Source organism: Sciurus vulgaris, assembly GCF_902686455.1.
Source record: "Sciurus vulgaris genome assembly, chromosome: 10".
Lineage (NCBI taxonomy): Eukaryota > Metazoa > Chordata > Mammalia > Rodentia > Sciuridae > Sciurus > Sciurus vulgaris.
Window position 1 is genome coordinate 63251587 of NC_136470.1, and position 18737 is coordinate 63270323.

The 18737-nt window shown below is 36.1% G+C and overlaps 1 protein-coding gene across 1 annotated transcript in view; it reads right to left on the minus strand.

Annotated features, from left to right (window-relative positions):
- The window catches only part of CD200R1 (CD200 receptor 1), a 112937-nt gene that overhangs the window by 85438 nt on the left and 8762 nt on the right, over nt 1-18737 (minus strand). Inside the window, exons 2-3 of the mRNA XM_079155413.1 lie at nt 1962-2015; nt 9-329 (exon numbers count right to left, since the gene is read on the minus strand). Coding sequence (XP_079011539.1) covers nt 9-329; nt 1962-1998 — 358 coding nt within the window. The 5' untranslated portion in view covers nt 1999-2015. The remainder of the gene's footprint in view (nt 1-8; nt 330-1961; nt 2016-18737) is intronic.

The window sequence follows — 18737 nt, forward strand, 5'->3', positions numbered from 1 at the left end:
TTCTTTACCTAACACTTGGAGGTGATATTTATGTTCGAAATTCCCATCAATTGTTGCCATTTGACACCTGTAATTCCCTTCATGAGAGATGGCTACTGGATGGATCTGAAGGTGAGGACTCTGGTCAGGTCCGGAGGCCCAGGTGATTCTCCCATCAGCACAGTTGTTCTCCAAAGTCTCATTTGTTTCTCTCTTGTAGGAAATGCTGCACAAAGGCTTGTCTCTGAGGATTATTTGCCATGTTACAATCACCAACACACTTGATCGTGGAATAAAAGGACAACAGAGCACAACCTTTGCACCTGTCTGCACAGACAGTGAAATATTAACTGGACGCACACAAGGAGAATGAGAAAAGAAAACTTTGATTAAGAACTTTGTTTTCAATTTGTTCACAGCAGATTACATAAAGTTGACTAGAACCTGGTTTCCTTGGTGATGTTATTACAGACCTACACAATAAGTTAACATTCGCAAAATATATAAAATGTATTAAACCAAATCCAAATGTTGGCCAATTTATCCTAATTTATTCATTACCATGGAAAGACTCTGCATTATAAGAATATTGGAATTAAATCAGAATTTTGGTATATAGAAACAGACAAAAAAGAGAATTCTAGATTAAATGACAAAAACTGTGTCCTAAATCTAATGTTTTTGTAGTGAGCAATGTTGGATCTATCATATAATTTATAAAGTAATAATTAGTCATGTGGTTGTCTCCCCATGAGTTTTGATAAGTAAAAATATCAGTAACATCAAATCTAAATGTCAATTCCTAACTAGTGACATAAATGTGAAAAGTATAAGATATGTACACTAAAAGTAATTCGGATGAAATTCAGGTTGAACTAACTGAAAACTTTTTATGGTTTTAGAAAATTAAAAAGTCAATGAAATTAACAGAGTTCAGAATAATCTACTGCTTCATCAGATGGGTAATTACATGAAAATGAAAAATGATGAGGTCTAGAGATAGATGCTTAAAGATATTTACTTCTGGTGAAAAAGTGGTGTAGTATATAAATTAAGAAACAACATATTTGGTTTTGGATTGCCAAGGTGTGATATTGTCAAACATAGCCTTTAGATAATTTTCCCTTTCTTACAGTTCAGTTACACATACACTTTCAGATAGTTCAGCTATCAATTTTTATCAAAGATTTGTTTTCTGTATGTTCAATCTAATTATCAGGATTAAATATAAAAATTGACCCTTTTGTCCATCTTTTAATGGAAAAATTAAGCTCTATGATCTTCAAGCTTTTTTTTTTTTTTTATAATGCTGGGGATTGAACCCAAGGCCTTATGCTTTTGAGGTAAGCACTCTACCAACTGAGCTACATCCCCAACCCCTTTAAGCAATTTTTAACACAGACTCTCATACTTCCCATAAACCACTATAAGCTGTCTGTGACTGATAATGGTTTATGGAGAGGTGATTATTCAACCAATGCATCTGCCACAGCTCACCTCTAACAAAGGTGAGGTCAGTGACATCACCTCTTCAACATGGGCAGAAGCAGCTATGGTGGAGTAAACCTTTATGTGAATGAACCTTGGTTGTAGTAAACTCTGCACTCAGTATATATTGCTTCCATTATAGTGTCACTTGTCTCCTCTGGGTACTTTCAAGCCCTTGCCTTTCATGGTCAAATAAAGATCACATAACTAGATAAAGAAAGAGATGGGACTTGAACTCAGTCCTGACAGGAAGTTAAACCCATGTTCTTTCCACAATTCCAACTTGACAGAGGTGTAGAGGCAAGTGAGATTGAGACTTCTTTGGAGAGCAAGTAGTGATAGGGTCATTTGGGGTACCTCATACCACAGCAACGAGATTGCCATATTCTAAAGCTAGACATGAGCTGGACTGAGCCAAGCCATCAGTCACTGTTTCTAACAAATTTCAACTCTCCATCCCCTCAGTGCTGGCCCTCAATAAAGAAGCATATTACCTTCTGTAGGAGATAATGTCGTCTGCTTTTCATCCATGCACGAACTACTTGAATCTAGAGAATATTTAGAGAAGTATAAATTAAATCAATTTTATATTCTTATATACATGGGTCCATTATTTCTCCACAAAGTCTCATTCAACAGGAGAGGCAATCCATTAACCATCACTAAAATTACACAGAAATCATTGCAAAACAGAAATTAGAAGTTGTGCCACATAGAGGTAAAAGTATGGTAATATCTTGACCATTACAAAATGTTAAAGATTCCCATTTATGAAACACCAAGCTTTGTCAGCCATTTTATACAAAGTAACCCTGTCTTCCCCTTTTTCTACTCCCAACCCCCTTCTCAGCTAGGGGGATTGATTGACCCAGTGTGGGCATTTCACATGAACTGATTTGATTAAACTCCTTTCCCTATATGCCGCTTCCTAATTAAAGTTGGTCCAATGATGGGAACCTCACCCAAATGGACAAAGCAGAGCCATTCCTCAAGGATTTCAGAATCAGAATTGAGTTATCTTCCTTCTTTCCCTATTTTTTCCTACTTTGGAAGTAAATAAAGAAAAAATATGCAGAATCAAAAGGAGGAACAGAGATCAGAGTTCTTATCTACTTCAACTTTCTAGTTCAACAGTTTCTGCAACCCACATGCTTTTCTCCCTTTGGATTCTACAGAATTTCTTACAGTCAAAATAGTCCTCATGAACCTCAAACTTAGTTTCTGAAAAATTCCTAAATTCCAGTTTATTTTAAAAAGCAATTACACAGAGAACAGGATGGAAGACTTAAGACTAGTTTTTTTTTCTTTTTTTTTTACTTTAAAGTCCTCATGTTACCCATGAAGCAGTATTGTATTATTTGAAAGTGAACTTGGACTAATTATAAATATATTGCAAATGGTGCAAGTAAAATAGCACAAGTGGTATGCTAAAAAGAAAAAAATGATATAAAATATTCAGTTAAAACCATAAAAAGCATAAGAAGGTGGAAAACAAATACAATGAACAAAGAATATGAGCAACAAATAGAAAACAGTAATAGGTATGATAGATATTAATCCAAATATAGCAGTAATCACTTTGAATATTAAGTTTAAATGTACCAATTAAAAGACACATTATCAGAATGAATTAAACAGTAAGATGAACCTGTATGTTGTCTGTAAGAAATGCACCATAAACATAAGAACATATATAGTTTAAAAATGAGGAAAGACATATCATGCTAACGCTAATCAGAAGAAAACAGTCGTAGCTGTATGAATTTTAGACAGGGAAGAGATAAGACCAAGGAATGTCGTCAGAGACAGAAAAATTACATAATGATAAATGGGTCAGTTCTGCAAAATGTCATGACAATCCTTAACATGTATGTGCCTAAGAAAGAAGCATCATAATAGATGACACAAAAACTGATAGAACTTTAAGGAGAAATATATGATCCACTCTTATAGTTGGAGACTTCAGCATCTCTGTATGAGAAATGGACAGAACACCAGGCATAAAATGAGCAGAATTTAGCTGAACTTAACAAAATGGTCTATCAAATGGACATAATGGGCATCTATAAATGATTTCTCCCTATAACAGATTCACATCAAGCTAATCTAACAGTTGCACCAAAAAAATAAATCACATTATGAAACCATAAAATGCATATTTGCAAATTTTTAAATTTTTTTATTAATTTGTATTTGTTCTAATTAGTTGTACATGACAGTAGAATGCACTTATACATTTTGATAGATCATACATAAATGGAGTGTAAGCTCTCATTTTTCTTATTGATCACCATCAGTCACGCAGTCATATACGTACATGAGGTAATAACAGCTGTTTCACTCTACTATCCTTCCTACCCCCACACCCCCACATCCCTTCCCCTCCCTTCACTTCCCTCTACCTAATATAAAGTAACTATTCTTCCTTAGCCACCCCACTTATGTTGAATTAATATTCACATATGAGAGAAAGCATTTGGCCTTTGGTTTTTTGGGTTTGGCTTCTTTTGCTTAGCATAATATTCTCCAACTCCATCCATTTACCAGAAAATGCCATAATTTCATTCTTTTTTAAAGCTGAGTAGTATTCCATCATGTGTATGTATATATATGTATACGACACATTTTCTTTATCCGTTCATCTGTTGATGGGCACCTAGGTTGGTTCCATAGTTTTAACTATTGTGAATTGAGCTGCTACAAACACTGATGTGGCTGCATCACTGTAGTGTGTTGATTTCAAGTCCTCTGGGTGTAAATCAAGGAGTGGGATAACTGGGTCAAACTGTAGTTCCATTCCAAGTTTTCTGAGGAATTTCCACACAGCTTTCCATAATTGTTGCACCATTTTGCATTCCCACCAGCAATGTATAAGTGTACATTTTTCTCCACATTCTTGCCAACATTTATTGTTGCTTGTATTCTTGATAATGACCATTCTGATTGGAATGAGATGAAATCTCAGAGTAGTTTTCATTTGCATTTCTCTAGTTTCTAGAGATGTTGAACATTTTTTCATCTATTTGTTGATCGATTGTATATCTTCTTCTGTGAAATGTCTCTTCAGTTGCTTAGCCCATTTGTTGAATGGGATATTTGTTTTTTGTTGTTAAGTTTTTTGAGTTCTTTATAGATCCTAGAGATTAATGCTTTATCTGAAGTGTATGTGGTAAATATTTTCTCCCAATCTGTAGACTCTCTTTACATTATTGATTGTTTCTATTGCTGAGAAGAAGCTTTTTAGTTTGGGTCCATCCCATTTATTGGTTCTTGATTTTACTTCTTGTGCTTTAGAGATCTTGTTAAGGAATTGAGATCTTAGGGTGACATGGTGAAGATTTGGGCCTACTTTTTCTTCAGCAAATTTACAAGAACAGAAATCATTCAATGTCTGTTCTCAGGCATAGCAAAATTAAAATAGAAATTAGCAGAAAGATAAATGGAAAATCCCAAAATTTTTAGAGATTATACCATACATATCTAAATAAGGCATGGATGAAAAGAGAAGTCTCACAAATTTAAAAAGATTCTGAAGTAAATGAAAATAAAACTTTCCCAACTTTTGGGGATGTAACAAAAGTTGTGTTTATAAGGAATGTATAGCATTGAATGCATATACAAGAGATGAAAGATGTAAAATCAGCCAAACTCCAAATTTATGGTACTATTAATAAAAGAAGAAATTAAATTCAAAGAAGCAGAAGAAGACCAGGCACCATGGTGCATGCCTGTAATCCCAGCAGCTCAGGAGGCTGAGGCAGGAGGATCAAAAGTTCAAAGCCAGCTTCGCAACAGTGAGGCGCTAAGCAACTCAGTGAGACCCTGTCTCTAAGTAAAATACAAACTAGGGCTGGGGATGTGATTCAGTGGTTGTGTGTTGAGTGTCCCTGAGTGTAATCTCTGGTACTCCCCTCCCCCCTCCAAAAAAAAAAGCAGAAGAAAATACATAGTAAAATTAGATAAAATAAATGAAGTTGGAAAAAAGAAATTAATATAGAAAATCAACAAAATCAAGGGGAGTTTCAAGATGGCTCCCTAGAGGATGGCTGCATTTCATGTTGCTCCAGGACTCAGGATTCAAAAGAGGAGATATTGAGACACTTGGGACCAACTCAAAGCAGCCGGGTGACTCTCTCACGTTGGGGAGGCATCCCGGATGGGACGGTGGTCCCGGAACACAGGGAACTTTGTGAAGTAGAGCTGCTGGCGAGACGCCCCTCTCCCCACTGGAGCAGTGAACTCTGACAACTGGGAGCGCCAAAAAGGAGGCCGCTCAGCACAGCGCTGGGACTTGGAGCAACCACTGGGGCTCCGGCGGCTGCCCAGGGGAGGAGTGGCGAGGAGAGCTGTGTGGACTCAGAACACCAGGGCCTGACCTGAGGAGGAGGAGGAGGAGGAGCGTGGCCGCTTGGATTCGGAGTGACTGCACCAGAGCTACAGGTGGTTGCCAGAGGAGGGGCTGTGTGGCGAGCTGTTTGGACTCAGACCACTTCTGAACACCGGGGCCTGCCCTGAGGAGTAGGAGGAGGAGGAGGAGGAGCGCGGCGGGTCGTTTGGACTCGCAGTGACTGCATTAGCGCTCCAGGCGGCTGCTCAGAGGAGAAGGCGAGTGGTGAGTTGTTTGGACTTAAAGAGACCGCTCCTGAACATAGGGGGGCTGCCTGGAGGGGAAGCGCGGTGGGTCACTTGGTCTCGAGTGACCGCACCAGAGCTCCGGGCGGTTGCCCAGAGGATGCGTGCAGCGGGTCACGTGGATTCAGAGCCACTCAGAGTGATTGCTCCTGAACACCCGGGGGGTTACCTGGAGGAGGAGGAGGAACAGGGAGGGTCATTTCGACTTGGAGTGATTGATTGCCCCGGGCTACAGGTGGTCGGTGGGAGGAGGAGGAACACAGTGAGTTGCTTGGACTCCTAGTGACTGCACCAGAATACTGGGCGGCTGTCTGGAGGAAGAGGCATGCGGTGGGTCTCTGGGACTCAGAACGATAGTATGGGGACCCAGGTGGCTGCTCAGAAGAGGGGCCACATAGACAGGCGATTAGGTGCAGAGCAGGGTCCCAGGATCTAGGAGGCTTCTGGGTGGAAGAGCCACACAGAGACAGGCTTAGGGGTGGAGCGAAGGTTCCAGGCCTGCGGGCAGATTCTCTGAGGAGGGGCAGCCTAAGGAGATTCATCTGCGAAGGGTGAGGCTCCCAGGCCCAGGGGGTAGGGCCGGGCCCCTGGGAACTTTGCAGAGGAAGGCAGCCCAGCCCAGGCGGTAGCTGTAAATTGAGGGGAACCTCTAGGAGGGAACTGACCAGCGAGACCTCCCCAACGGGTGAGTCTTCCCTGCCAGGTGAGGTTTCCCCACAAGGACGGTAAAACCAGAGACTCAGGCCCAAACAGGCCTTGCCTCAGCCCGCAGCCTAGGTCCCCTTTGGATGACCATTGGTCAACAAGTGGAGGCACCTCTGCCCACTAGCAGGGATTATACCCCACCTGAATGCCACCACTCCTAGAGAGGCAGCTTCCTTGTGGAGCACCGCATTATCAACTTCCTCCAAGACTTCAGCCTACTGAAGGCTAAGAGGGGATATATATAGAAATCTTCAGGGACATTGTAAGTCAGTAGAGGAAATCTGCAATATCTCAGCGGTCCACTGATACCTGAACAATATGAGAAAACAAGGAAAGAAAATGCTGCAAACAAATCTAGATGTTACATCAATAAAACCCAATGACAGCATGGCAGAAGAAATGACAGAAAAGGAGTTCAGAATGTACATAATTAAAATGATCAGAGAAGCAAACAATGAGATGAAAGAGCAAATGCACGAACTGAATGATGAGATGAAAGAGCAAATGCAGGCATTGAATGATCACACCAATTGACAATTAAAAGAGCAAATACAGGAAGCAAAAGATCATTTCAATAAAGAGTTAGAGATATTGAAAAAAAAACAAACAGAAATCCTTCACATGAAGGAAACAATAAACCAAATTAAGAACTCCATAGAAAGCATATCTAGTAGGATAGAACACCTGGAAGCAGAACCTCAGACATTGAAGACAAAATATTTAACCTTGAAAACAAAGTTGAACAAACAGAGAAGATGGTAAGAAATCATGAACAGAATCTACAAGAACTATGGGATATCATGAAAAGGCCAAATTTAAGAATTATTGGGATTGAGGAAGGCCTAGAGAAACAAGCCAAAGGAATGAACAATTTATTCAATGAAATAATATCAGAAAATTTCCCAAATCTGAAGAATGAAATGGAAAATCAAGTTCAAGAGGCTTATAGGACTCCAAATACACAAAATTACAACAGACCCACACCAAGGCACATTATAATGAAAATACCTAACATACAAAATAAAGACAGAATTTTAAAGGCTGTGAGAGAAAAGAACCAAATTACATTCAGGGGGAAACCAATACGGATATCAGCAGATTTTTCAATCCAGACCCTAAAAGCTAGAAGGGCCTGGAACAACATTTTTCAAGCCCTGAAAGAAAATGGATGCCAACCAACAATCTTATACCCAGCAAAACTTACCTTCAAATTTGACAATGAAAGAAAATCCTTCCATGATAAACAAAAGCTAAAAGAATTTACAAAAAGAAAGCCTGCATTGCAGAACATTCTCAGCAAAATATTCCATGAGGAAGAGATGAAAAACAAAGAAGCAAATCACCAAAGGGAGGAATTATCCTAAAGGAATTGTCAAATAAAGGAGGAAACAAGTTGTATCAAACAAATAAATAAATAAAATTTAAAAAATGAACCAAATGACTGGGAAACCACATCATATCTCTATAATAACCCTGAATGTTAATGGCCTGAATTCATCAATCAAAAGACATAGACTGGCAGATTGGATTAAAAAGAAAGATCCAACAATATGTTGCCTGCAAGAGACTCACCTCATAGAAAACGATACCCATAGACTAAAGGTGAAAGGATGGGGAAAAACATACCATGCGCATGGACTCAGCAAAAAAGCTGGAGTATCCATCCTCATTTCCGATAATGTGGACTTCAAACCAAAGTTAGTCAGAAGGGATAAAGAAGGTCATTTCATACTGCTTAAGGGAAGCATAAATCAGCAAGATATAACAATCATAAACAACTATGCCCCAAACAGTGGCTCATCCATGTATGTCAAACAAATCCTTCTCAATTTCAGAAACCAAATAGACCATAACACAATAATACTAGGTGATTTTAACACACCTCTCTCACCACTGGACAGATCTTCCAGACAAAAATTAAACAAAGAAACCATAGATCTCAATAACACAATCAATAATTTAGACTTAACGGACATTTATAGAATATACCATCCAACCAAGAGTGAATACACTTTCTTCTCAGCAGCACATGGATCCTTCTCTAAAATAGACCATATATTATGCCACAAAGCTAATGTTAGCAAATACAAGAAGATAGAGACACTATCATGTATTCTATCAGATCATAATGGATTGAAGTTAGAAATAAATGAAAGAGTAAAACACAGAAATTATTCCAACATCTGGAGATTAAACAATATGCTATTACATGATGAATGGATAACAGAAGATATTAGGAAGGAAATTAAAAAATTCTTAGAGGTAAATGAGAAGAAAGAAACATCATATCAAAATCTCTGGGACACTATGAAAGCAGTACTTAGAGGGAAATTTATTTCATGGAGCGCATTTAATAAAAGAAGTAAAACTCAACAAATAAACGACCTAATACTACAGCTCAAAGCCCTAGAAAAAGAAGAACAGAACAGCACCAAAAGTAGTAGAAGACAGGAAATAGTTAAACTCAGAGCTGAAATCAATGAAATTGAAACAAAAGAAACAATACAAAAAATTGACAAAATAAATAGTTGGTTCTTCAAAAAAATAAACAAAATTGATAAACCTTTAGCCACACTAACAAAGAGAAGACGAGAGAAAACCCAAATCACTAAAATTCGAAATGAACAAGGAAATATCACAAGAGACATAAGTGAAATACAAAACATAATTAAAAGCTATTTTGAAAATCTATACTCCAACAAAATAGAAAATTTCGAAGACATCAACAGGTTTCTAGAGACATATGAATTGCCTAAACTGAACGAGGAGGACATACACAATTTAAATAGACCAATTTCAAGTACTGAAATAGAAGAAGTCATCAAAAGCCTACCAACAAAGAAAAGTCCGGGACCAGATGGGTTCTCAGCTGAGTTCTACAAAACCTTTAAAGAAGAGCTCATTCCAAAACTTCTCAAAGTATTCCATAAAATAGAAGAGGAGGGAACCCTCCCAAACTCATTCTATGAGGCCAATATCACCCTGATACCTAAACCAGACAGATACTCATCAAGGAAAGAAAATTTCAGACCAATATCCTTAATGAACATCAACGCAAAAATTCTCAACAAAATTTTAGCAAATCCCATACAAAAACATATTAAAAAGATAGTGCACCATGATCAAGTGGGTTTCATCCCAGGGATGAAAGGTTGGTTCAACATCAGGAAATCAATAAACGTAATTCACCATATTAATAGACTTAAAGTCAAGAATCACATGATTATTTCAATAGATGCAGAAAAAGCATTTGATAAAATACAGCACCCCTTCATGCTCAAAACACTAGAAAAAATAGGGATAGTGGGAGCATTCCTTAACATTGTAAAGGCCATTTATGCTAAGCCCATGGCTAATATCATTCTAAATGGTGAAAAACTGAAAGCATTCCCCCTAAAAACTGGAACAAGGCAGGGATGCCCTCTTTCACCACTTCTATTCAACATGGTTCTTGAGACTCTGGCCAGAGCAATTAGACAAACCAAAGAAATTAAAGGATACGAATTGGAAAAGAAGAACTCAAACTATCCCTGTTCGCTGATGACATGATTATATATTTAGAGGAACCTGGAAATTCCACCAGAAAACTCTTAGAACTCATAAGTGATTTCAGTAAAGTAGCAGGTTACAAGATCAATGCCCATAAATCCAACGCATTTTTATACATAAGTGATGAATCTTCAGAGAGAGAAATTAGGAAAACTACCCCATTCACAATAGCCTCGAAAAAAATAAAATACTTGGGAATCAATCTCACAAAAGAGGTGAAAGACCTCTACAAATTAAAGAACACTTTAGAAGATGGAAAGATCTTCCATGTTCTTGGATAGGAAGAATTAATATTGTCAAAATGGCCATACTACCTAAAGTGCTATACAAATTCAATGCAATTCCAATTAAAATCCCAATGACGTACCTTACAGAAATAGAGCAAGCAATTATGAAATTCATCTGGAAGAATAAGAAACCCAGAATAGCTAAAGCAATCCTTAGCAGGAAGAGTGAAACAGGGGGTATTGCAATACCAGATCTTCAACTCTACTACAAAGCAATAGTAACAAAAACGGCATGGTATTGGTACCAAAATAGAAAGGTAGATCAATGGTACAGAATAGAGAACATGGACACAAACCCAAATAAATACAATTTTCTCATACTAGACAAAGGGGCCAAAAATATGCAATGGAGAAAAGATAGCCTCTTCAACAAATGGTGCTGGGAGAATTGGAAATCCATATGCAACAGAATGAAACTAAACCCATATCTCTCACCATACACGAAACTAAACTCAAAATGGATTAAGGACCTCGGAATCAGACCAGAGACCCTGCATCTTATAGAAGAAAAAGTAGGTCCAGATCTTCAACATGTTGGCTTAGGACCAGACTTCCTTAACAGGACTCCCATAGCCCAAGAAATAAAAGCAAGAATCAATAACTGGGATAGATTCAAACTAAAAAGCTTTCTCTCAGCAAAGGAAACTATCAGCAATGTGAAGAAAGAGCCTACAGAGTGGGAGAATATCTTTGCCAATCATACTTCAAATAGAGCACTAATCTCCAGAATCTATAAAGAACTCAAAAAACTCTACTCCAAGAATTCAAATAATCCAGTCGACAAATGGGCTAAGGAAATGAATAGACATTTCACAGAAGAAGATCTACAAGCAATCAACAAACATATGTAATAATGTTCAACATCTCTAGTAGTAAGAGAAATGCAAATCAAAACCACCCTAAGATTCCATCTCACCCCAATTAGAATGCCAATTATCAAGAATAGGAGCAACAACAGGTGTTGGCGAGGATGTGGGGAGAAAGGTACACTCATACATTGCTGGTGGGGTTGCAAATTAGTGCAGCCACTCTGGAAAGCAGTGTGGAGATTCCTTAGAAAATTTGGAATGGACCCTCCATTTGACCCAGCTATCCCACTCCTTGGCCTATACCCAAAGGACTTAAAATCAGCATACTACAGAAATACAGCCACATCAACGTTCATAGTTGCTCAATTCACAATAGCCAGACTGTGGAACCAACCTAGATGCCCTTCAATTGATGAGTGGATAAAGATACTGTGGTATATATATACAATGGAATATTACTCAGCCATAAAGAATGATAAAATTATGGCATTTGCAGGCAAATGGATGAAATTGGAGAATATCATGCTAAGTGAGATAAGCCAATCTCAAAAAGCCAAAGGACAAATGATATCGCTAATAAGTGGAGGATGACACATAATGGGGGGGGAGGGAAGGGTTAGTGTTAGGGTTAGAGTTAGGGTTAGGGAGGGGGGCAAGTATGGAGGAAGGAAGTACTGTATAGAGGGAAAAGAGGGGTGGGAGGGGTGGGGGGAAGGGAAAAAATAACAGAATGAATCAAACAACATTGTTCTATGTAAATTTATGATTACACAAATGGTATGCCTTTACGCCATGTACAAACAGAGAAACAACATGTATCCCATTTGTTTACAATAAAAATAAAAAAATAAAAAATAAATTTAAAAAGAACAAAATTAAGAATCTATTTCATGAAGGGAACAATAAAATTAATAAGCCACTTTCCAGACTATTTAACCAAAAGAAAGCATACAAGGTACTAATACATGAATGAAAGAGGGGACACCACTACAGATTAGAAGGACATTGGAAAAAAGAAAAAGAAAAGAACATTATAAATAACTCTATACCCACGAATTTGGTAACTTGGATGAAACAGTCTAATTCCTTGAAAGACAATCTGCCAGAACTCACACAAGAAAAAATAGGCAATCATAACAGGTCTATATATATTAAACAAATTAATCAATAATTAGTAACCTTCCAAAGCAGAAAACACCAGGGCCAGAAGTGTTCACTGGTGAATTCTGCCTGATAGTTAGGGAAGAAATTATTCTAATTCTGAGCAATCTCTTTCAGAAGATATAAGCAGAGGTAGTGTTTCCTAATTCACTCTATGAGACAGATATTGCCTTTAAACAAAAACCAGAAAAATACATCACAAGAAAACTATCAACTAGCTTATGAACATACATGAAAAAAAAATGCTCTACAAAGTTTTAGTAGATCAAATCCAAGAATATAAAAAGGATTATACCCCATGACCAAGTTGGATTAATCACACATATGCAAGACTGTTTCAACATCCGAAAATCAATTAATGTAATTTGTCACATCACTTAAAAAGAAAAATCACATAATCATATTAGTAGAGGTAGAAAAATCACTTAACTAAATCCAACACTCATTCATGAGTTAAAAAAAAGAAAGAAAACTCTCCATAAACTAGGAATAGAGGTTAATTTTCTCAACTTCGTAAAGAATTTCTGCAAAAACAACCTAGAGTTCACATCATAATTAATAGCGAGAAACCAGAGCTTTCCTACTAAATCAGGAACAAGATAAAGATGACCACTTTCATCACTGCTTTTCAACTGGATGGTCTCACTAATGCAAGTTAGACAAGAAAAGGGATTGCAAAAAAAATACAGATATGAACATGGATATAAAGTTACTTTTATAGTTCTGGCCACATGAAAACCTACACACAGATATTAATAGCAGCTTCATACCTTCCTCCTCTGTGTTTGGCAGTACTGGAGAATGAACCCAGGGCCTTGCTCATGCAAAGAGAGCAACTCCAGCCTTTGAGAGCAGCTTCATTCCTAATTGTCAAAACTTGGAAGCATCAAGAAGTTCTTTAGTAGGTCAATGGATAAGTGAACTGTGGCACATTCAGAAAATGGAATATTACATATTACTTAGAAGAAATAAAATAACAAGTCATGAAAAGACATGGAAGAAATTTAAATGCAGATTATTAAGTGAAAAAATCCAGTCTGAGAAGGGTGCATACTGTATCATTCCAACAACATGGCATTCTATAAAAGGTGAAACTATGAAAACAGTATAAGATCATGAGTTGCTGGGATTAAGGGGAGAGGGAAAAATGAATAGGTGAAGTAAAAAAAGATTTTTAGGATAGTGAAACTACTCTATATGATATTAGACTGGTAGAAAAATGTCATTAACATCAAACCCACAGAATATAAAACACCAGGAGTGAACAAACAACAAACTAGAACTTTGTGTAGTGATGATGTGTGTCAAATGTGTAGATTCATCAACTGAAGCAAATGTACCATTCCAGTGGGGGATGTCAATAATAGGAAAGGCTTTGCATGTGTGGGGGCAAATCACCCCCACCCCTTAAGACTTGGCTGTTTAAAAGTGCTCTGGGATAAAACTCCAATGTTCCATTCACACTCCATGTTTGAAACATGCAGTATTAAAAGTAGTGTCAGAAACATGAGGATTTAACACACAGAGCATTAGAATGTATAACCACACAAATATGAAACAAAATACAAACAAAAACTCTCGCCACTAAAAATAATGTTAACAAGAAACTCCTTTTCCATTTAAGTAAGCCATCTGCAGATGTAAGGCTGTTTTGTGATTTTACTACTAGTGAAACCTCTTAGTAACTTCGAGCACCAGAAGTTTCCTTTCCCAAGTCATCACTGTCATATGCCCCAGCAAACACATACCACCCACGCAGCAGACATTGCACAGCCATGACTGTGCAAACCCAGACTCCGTGAAGCTTCCTCCAGCGAGAGGAAGGGCTCTCAGAAACAGCACATGACTTTCTTGTGATGCTAAACAGTTTTCATCTATTGTAAAATGCTGTATAGTGTGTTCTCTACTCTAAAAAAAAAAAATCTAGAAATAGCATTTCTGAAATTTCACCATTCCTAATAACTCCTGATTCAGTAACTATTATTAACCAAAATAGAGCATGGATTATGCCCAACTCAAATAGTTAATATCATTGTTAATATTTATTTTTTTCCTAATGTTTCCAGATAGGAAACAAAAATAAAGTTAATATTTCCTGCACTTTCATTCACTTGCAGGGCTTTGATGGAACACAAACAACACACAGATATAGGTCTGATAAAACTGCAGACTAAAAAAAAAAAATGACACTATACTTTCATAACTATATAACCCAAGAAAGAATAGTTTCATTTTTACATTTTATTGATATTTCTTTATAGGACTAGGAATACTTGGAGCCTCTAAACTTATACTAAGCTAAGTAGAATTAATTCTTATTGCTTATTACAATCTTTACAACTTGTCATCTTTATTGCTATTTAATACTTAATAAATTTATTACTTCTAAAATATAGGATGCAAATAAATATACGTTGAAATCCGTAAAAATGTCCTGACATTTCATGAGGAAAAAAACAAAATTATTTCTTTCTTCGTTTAATGATTCTAGGATTCAAACTTCAAAACTATTTTCTTGCAAACTTCAGTAACTCTTCAAAGTTATTTTTAAAAATTTAGAGCCTTTATGAATTAAGTCTGAAGCCATTTTTAATGACTGGAAAACATAGGGATATGAGTTGACTTCTTCCTTTGTTTCTTTTTTCCTGAATCTTTTTAGGTAATTAAATGAATTCATATGCAATAAGTAAGGAATAAGTAGAATATCAACACACTGTAAACGGAGGTATTAAGTCCATTAAAATCAAGCAATAGTTTTTTCTCCTAGAGTCAAAGTTTCATTTAAAATGAATGTGACTTTGAGAGTGAGATCTAGAATTTCAAATGACTTTACCAGAGCAACTTTTATTTTGTCACACCAAGTACATGATTTTTTCTTATCACCAGTATGGTAAAGTCAATACACTACAGAAACTTACTATGAATCTCCTGTCTCAAAAAAGTTTAAAATAGCAAATTAATATTTTAATTAGTGAATGCTTTTACTGCATTTTATAAACTACATTTTGTAATTGCAACTTAGATAAAAGAGTATTTCCCAAGAAATTTTGGAGTTGTGAATGGATTCAATTGAGCAAAATAAGTCAATCCCAAAGAACCAAAGGCCAAATGTTTTCTCTGATATGCAGATGCTAATTCACAATAAAGTGGGGAGAGGGGGGAGAGGTATTTTGGACTAGACAGAGGGTAGTGAAGGGAGGGGAGAGGGCATGGAGGTAGGAATGATAGTAGAATGAATTAGACATTATTACCCTACATGCATATATGATTACATGACCTATGTAACTTTACATCATGTACAACCAGGCATATGAGAAGTTATATTCCATTTATGTATGATGTGTTAAACTGCATTCTACTGTCATGTATAACTAATTAGAATAAATTTTTAAAAAAGGAAGTTGTGGAATTAAATTGTCTCTTTTTCAGAGGTCCTGAAAATCAGATTGTTGTCATCCAAATGGGTTAATTATATTTCTGATTCTGATTCTAAAACAGTGGTCCTCTCAGAACCATCTGGGGACTAGTGGAAGTTCATGGTAGCTAGACAGAAAGTCCAGGAACTTTATATCTTTTAGGGGAGGAAGCTCGAAGTACAATTTTATTTCTGATATAAAATTAAAATCAGTAGACCCTGCAGGTGTGATTGAAAACAAGACCTTTTTTATGCAAATGCTGTTATTTCCAAGTAGTAAACAGTAATGATAGGGAAAAAGTATCTATGTAATCTTTCTCTTTATTACAGTTTACTGAAGACTAAGGTATTAATTTTATGATAAATTTTAGAAGTAGATTACTAAGATAAACTATTAAGATATCATTTTAAGATAATGATCAGTTTCTCACTATAAATTTTTATTGAGTGGTACCTGAGTTTATTATATCACATATCAGATTTAATAAAACTTTTGAACTGATGGAGAGAAGCTTGAGCTTTATTAAGTCATTTAATCAATTACAATAGCTGGACACTCAATTCCATTTATCAAGGTGCTTTTAATTTAATAAGGGGAATAGACATTAACTAATCAAACAATTACACAATTACGTGAGATTGCAATAATAATAAAGGAAAAGTATGGAAAATGGATGGTAAGCTATAGATCCTGATACTGAGATTTGTGGTAGGCACCCTCTCTGATGGCTCCCAGTGTTCTCCCACCTGATATTCATGTCTTTGTAATATTCTCTCCTCTTGAGCCCGGGCGGGACCTACTTACTCACTTCTAGCAAAGAGAAAGTAGCAGAAGTGATATAACATCAGTGCTGGGATTAGGTTGTATTAAGTCTATGGTCCTCCTCATGTTCTCCTTTCTCTCTCTCTCTCTCTCTCTCTCTCTCTCTCTCTCTCTCTCTCTCTCTCTCTCTCTCTCTCTCCTCTTGGATCACTGTGAGATATTCATTTGAGGGTAAGCTTATTATGTAATAACAGGTAACTAATACAAGATCTAATGGATGAGAAGAAGAAGAAGAAGAAGGAGGAGGAGGAGGAGGAAGAGGAGGAGGAGGAGGAGGAGGAGGGGGAGGAGGAGAAACGAACATTCCAAAGGAACCTAATATTATATGCAAAGGATGTGTGTCTAAAGGAACTGCTAGTATTTAAAGAAAAAACCAGGGGCAGGGGTAGAAAATTTTCAGAATTTTTTCTTTTTTCATTTTCTTTTTTTTTTTTTTTTTTTTTCCCTGAGACAAATATATTTTCCTATGGAAAGAGAATGAAAAAGGAAAAAATTGCCATTATATCAATATGAAATGCAACATGATTTTTAAATTAAAACTTTCCGTTTCATATGCCTCATAGTTTTATATTTCAATTGTGATGAATTCCTGCTTCAAAAAGTGAAAGCAACTGAAATACTAAATACAAAACTTCTGATTTGCAATCGTGTTCATTATTTTTACAACAGAGCTTTTCAGGGAGGAGAACTAGTTTACAAATATTTGAAATTTTAGGATAAAAATTATTTACATCAATGAACTACAATTGCAAACTCAAACATGGGTAAATCTCAAACATGATATTGAGTGAATAAAAGAAGCCATAAAAGAATATATACAATGATTCCATTTATGCACAATACCAAAAAGAATTAAAATAAATCTTACTGTTTGGACTGTATAAACACATGATAAAACATAAAGAAAAGCATGGAATGATTCTCCCAAAAGATAATGGCTTTAAAGCAGAGGCAGGGGAATACAACCAGGAGGAACAGGCAATAGTCAACTGCTTAATTACCTGGGTATCAACTTTATAATTATTTTTAAATATATGTATATAGTAAATTCTAATATATGTTGTAATGTTAATAAAAAAGAAAAGATAGATAAAGAAATATAATAAGCATAAATTAGCATTTACTTTTTTATTTTTAACACTTTACATAAAATTTGAACTACTGATAATGGCATACATTTCATGTTCTTATACTTTATAATACTGATTTTTACTTTTAAATATATCAATTTAGTAGCATACAACACCTAATTAGATTTTCAGTAAATAAAATTTTGGGTGGAAATCCAAAGTTTTAGCAGAGTGATTAGAGAAAAACACACCAAAATCTCATTCCTCAGACCAAAATAAAATAAAATAAAGATTTAAATGTAAAAGTCAAAAATTAAAGTAGCAAAAGAAACAATGGGTAATTTTGATTTTTTAATCTTAAACAGGACATAGGATGAATAACATCTTGCTTTGCTGGGACCAAGGACTTTCTTGCAATGCCGGATATTCAATGCTAAAACCAGGAAAAAGTCTCAGGCAAACTGCAACAGTTGCTTACTTTAGTGAAAACCCGCCTAACCCTGATATGAAACAAAAACTCTAAACAAAAGTATTGAGATATTTGACTCTATAAAGAATTTAAAACTTTTGTATGACCAAAAATAAATTAAGTAATTAAATAATGCTATCAAGCAAAAACCTGGACAATTGTTCACATTTATGATAAACAAAGGTTAATTTCCCCACCAAAAAGATAAAAAATGATACAGAAAACACACGAACCAATAAAAAAGAAATAGACAATCCAACTGAAAGAAAACTGGGGTAAAAGATATGAATAGGCTGATTAAAGAAGTAATATGTTGAAGGTGATTAAGCTAGTAATACTTAAGATATACC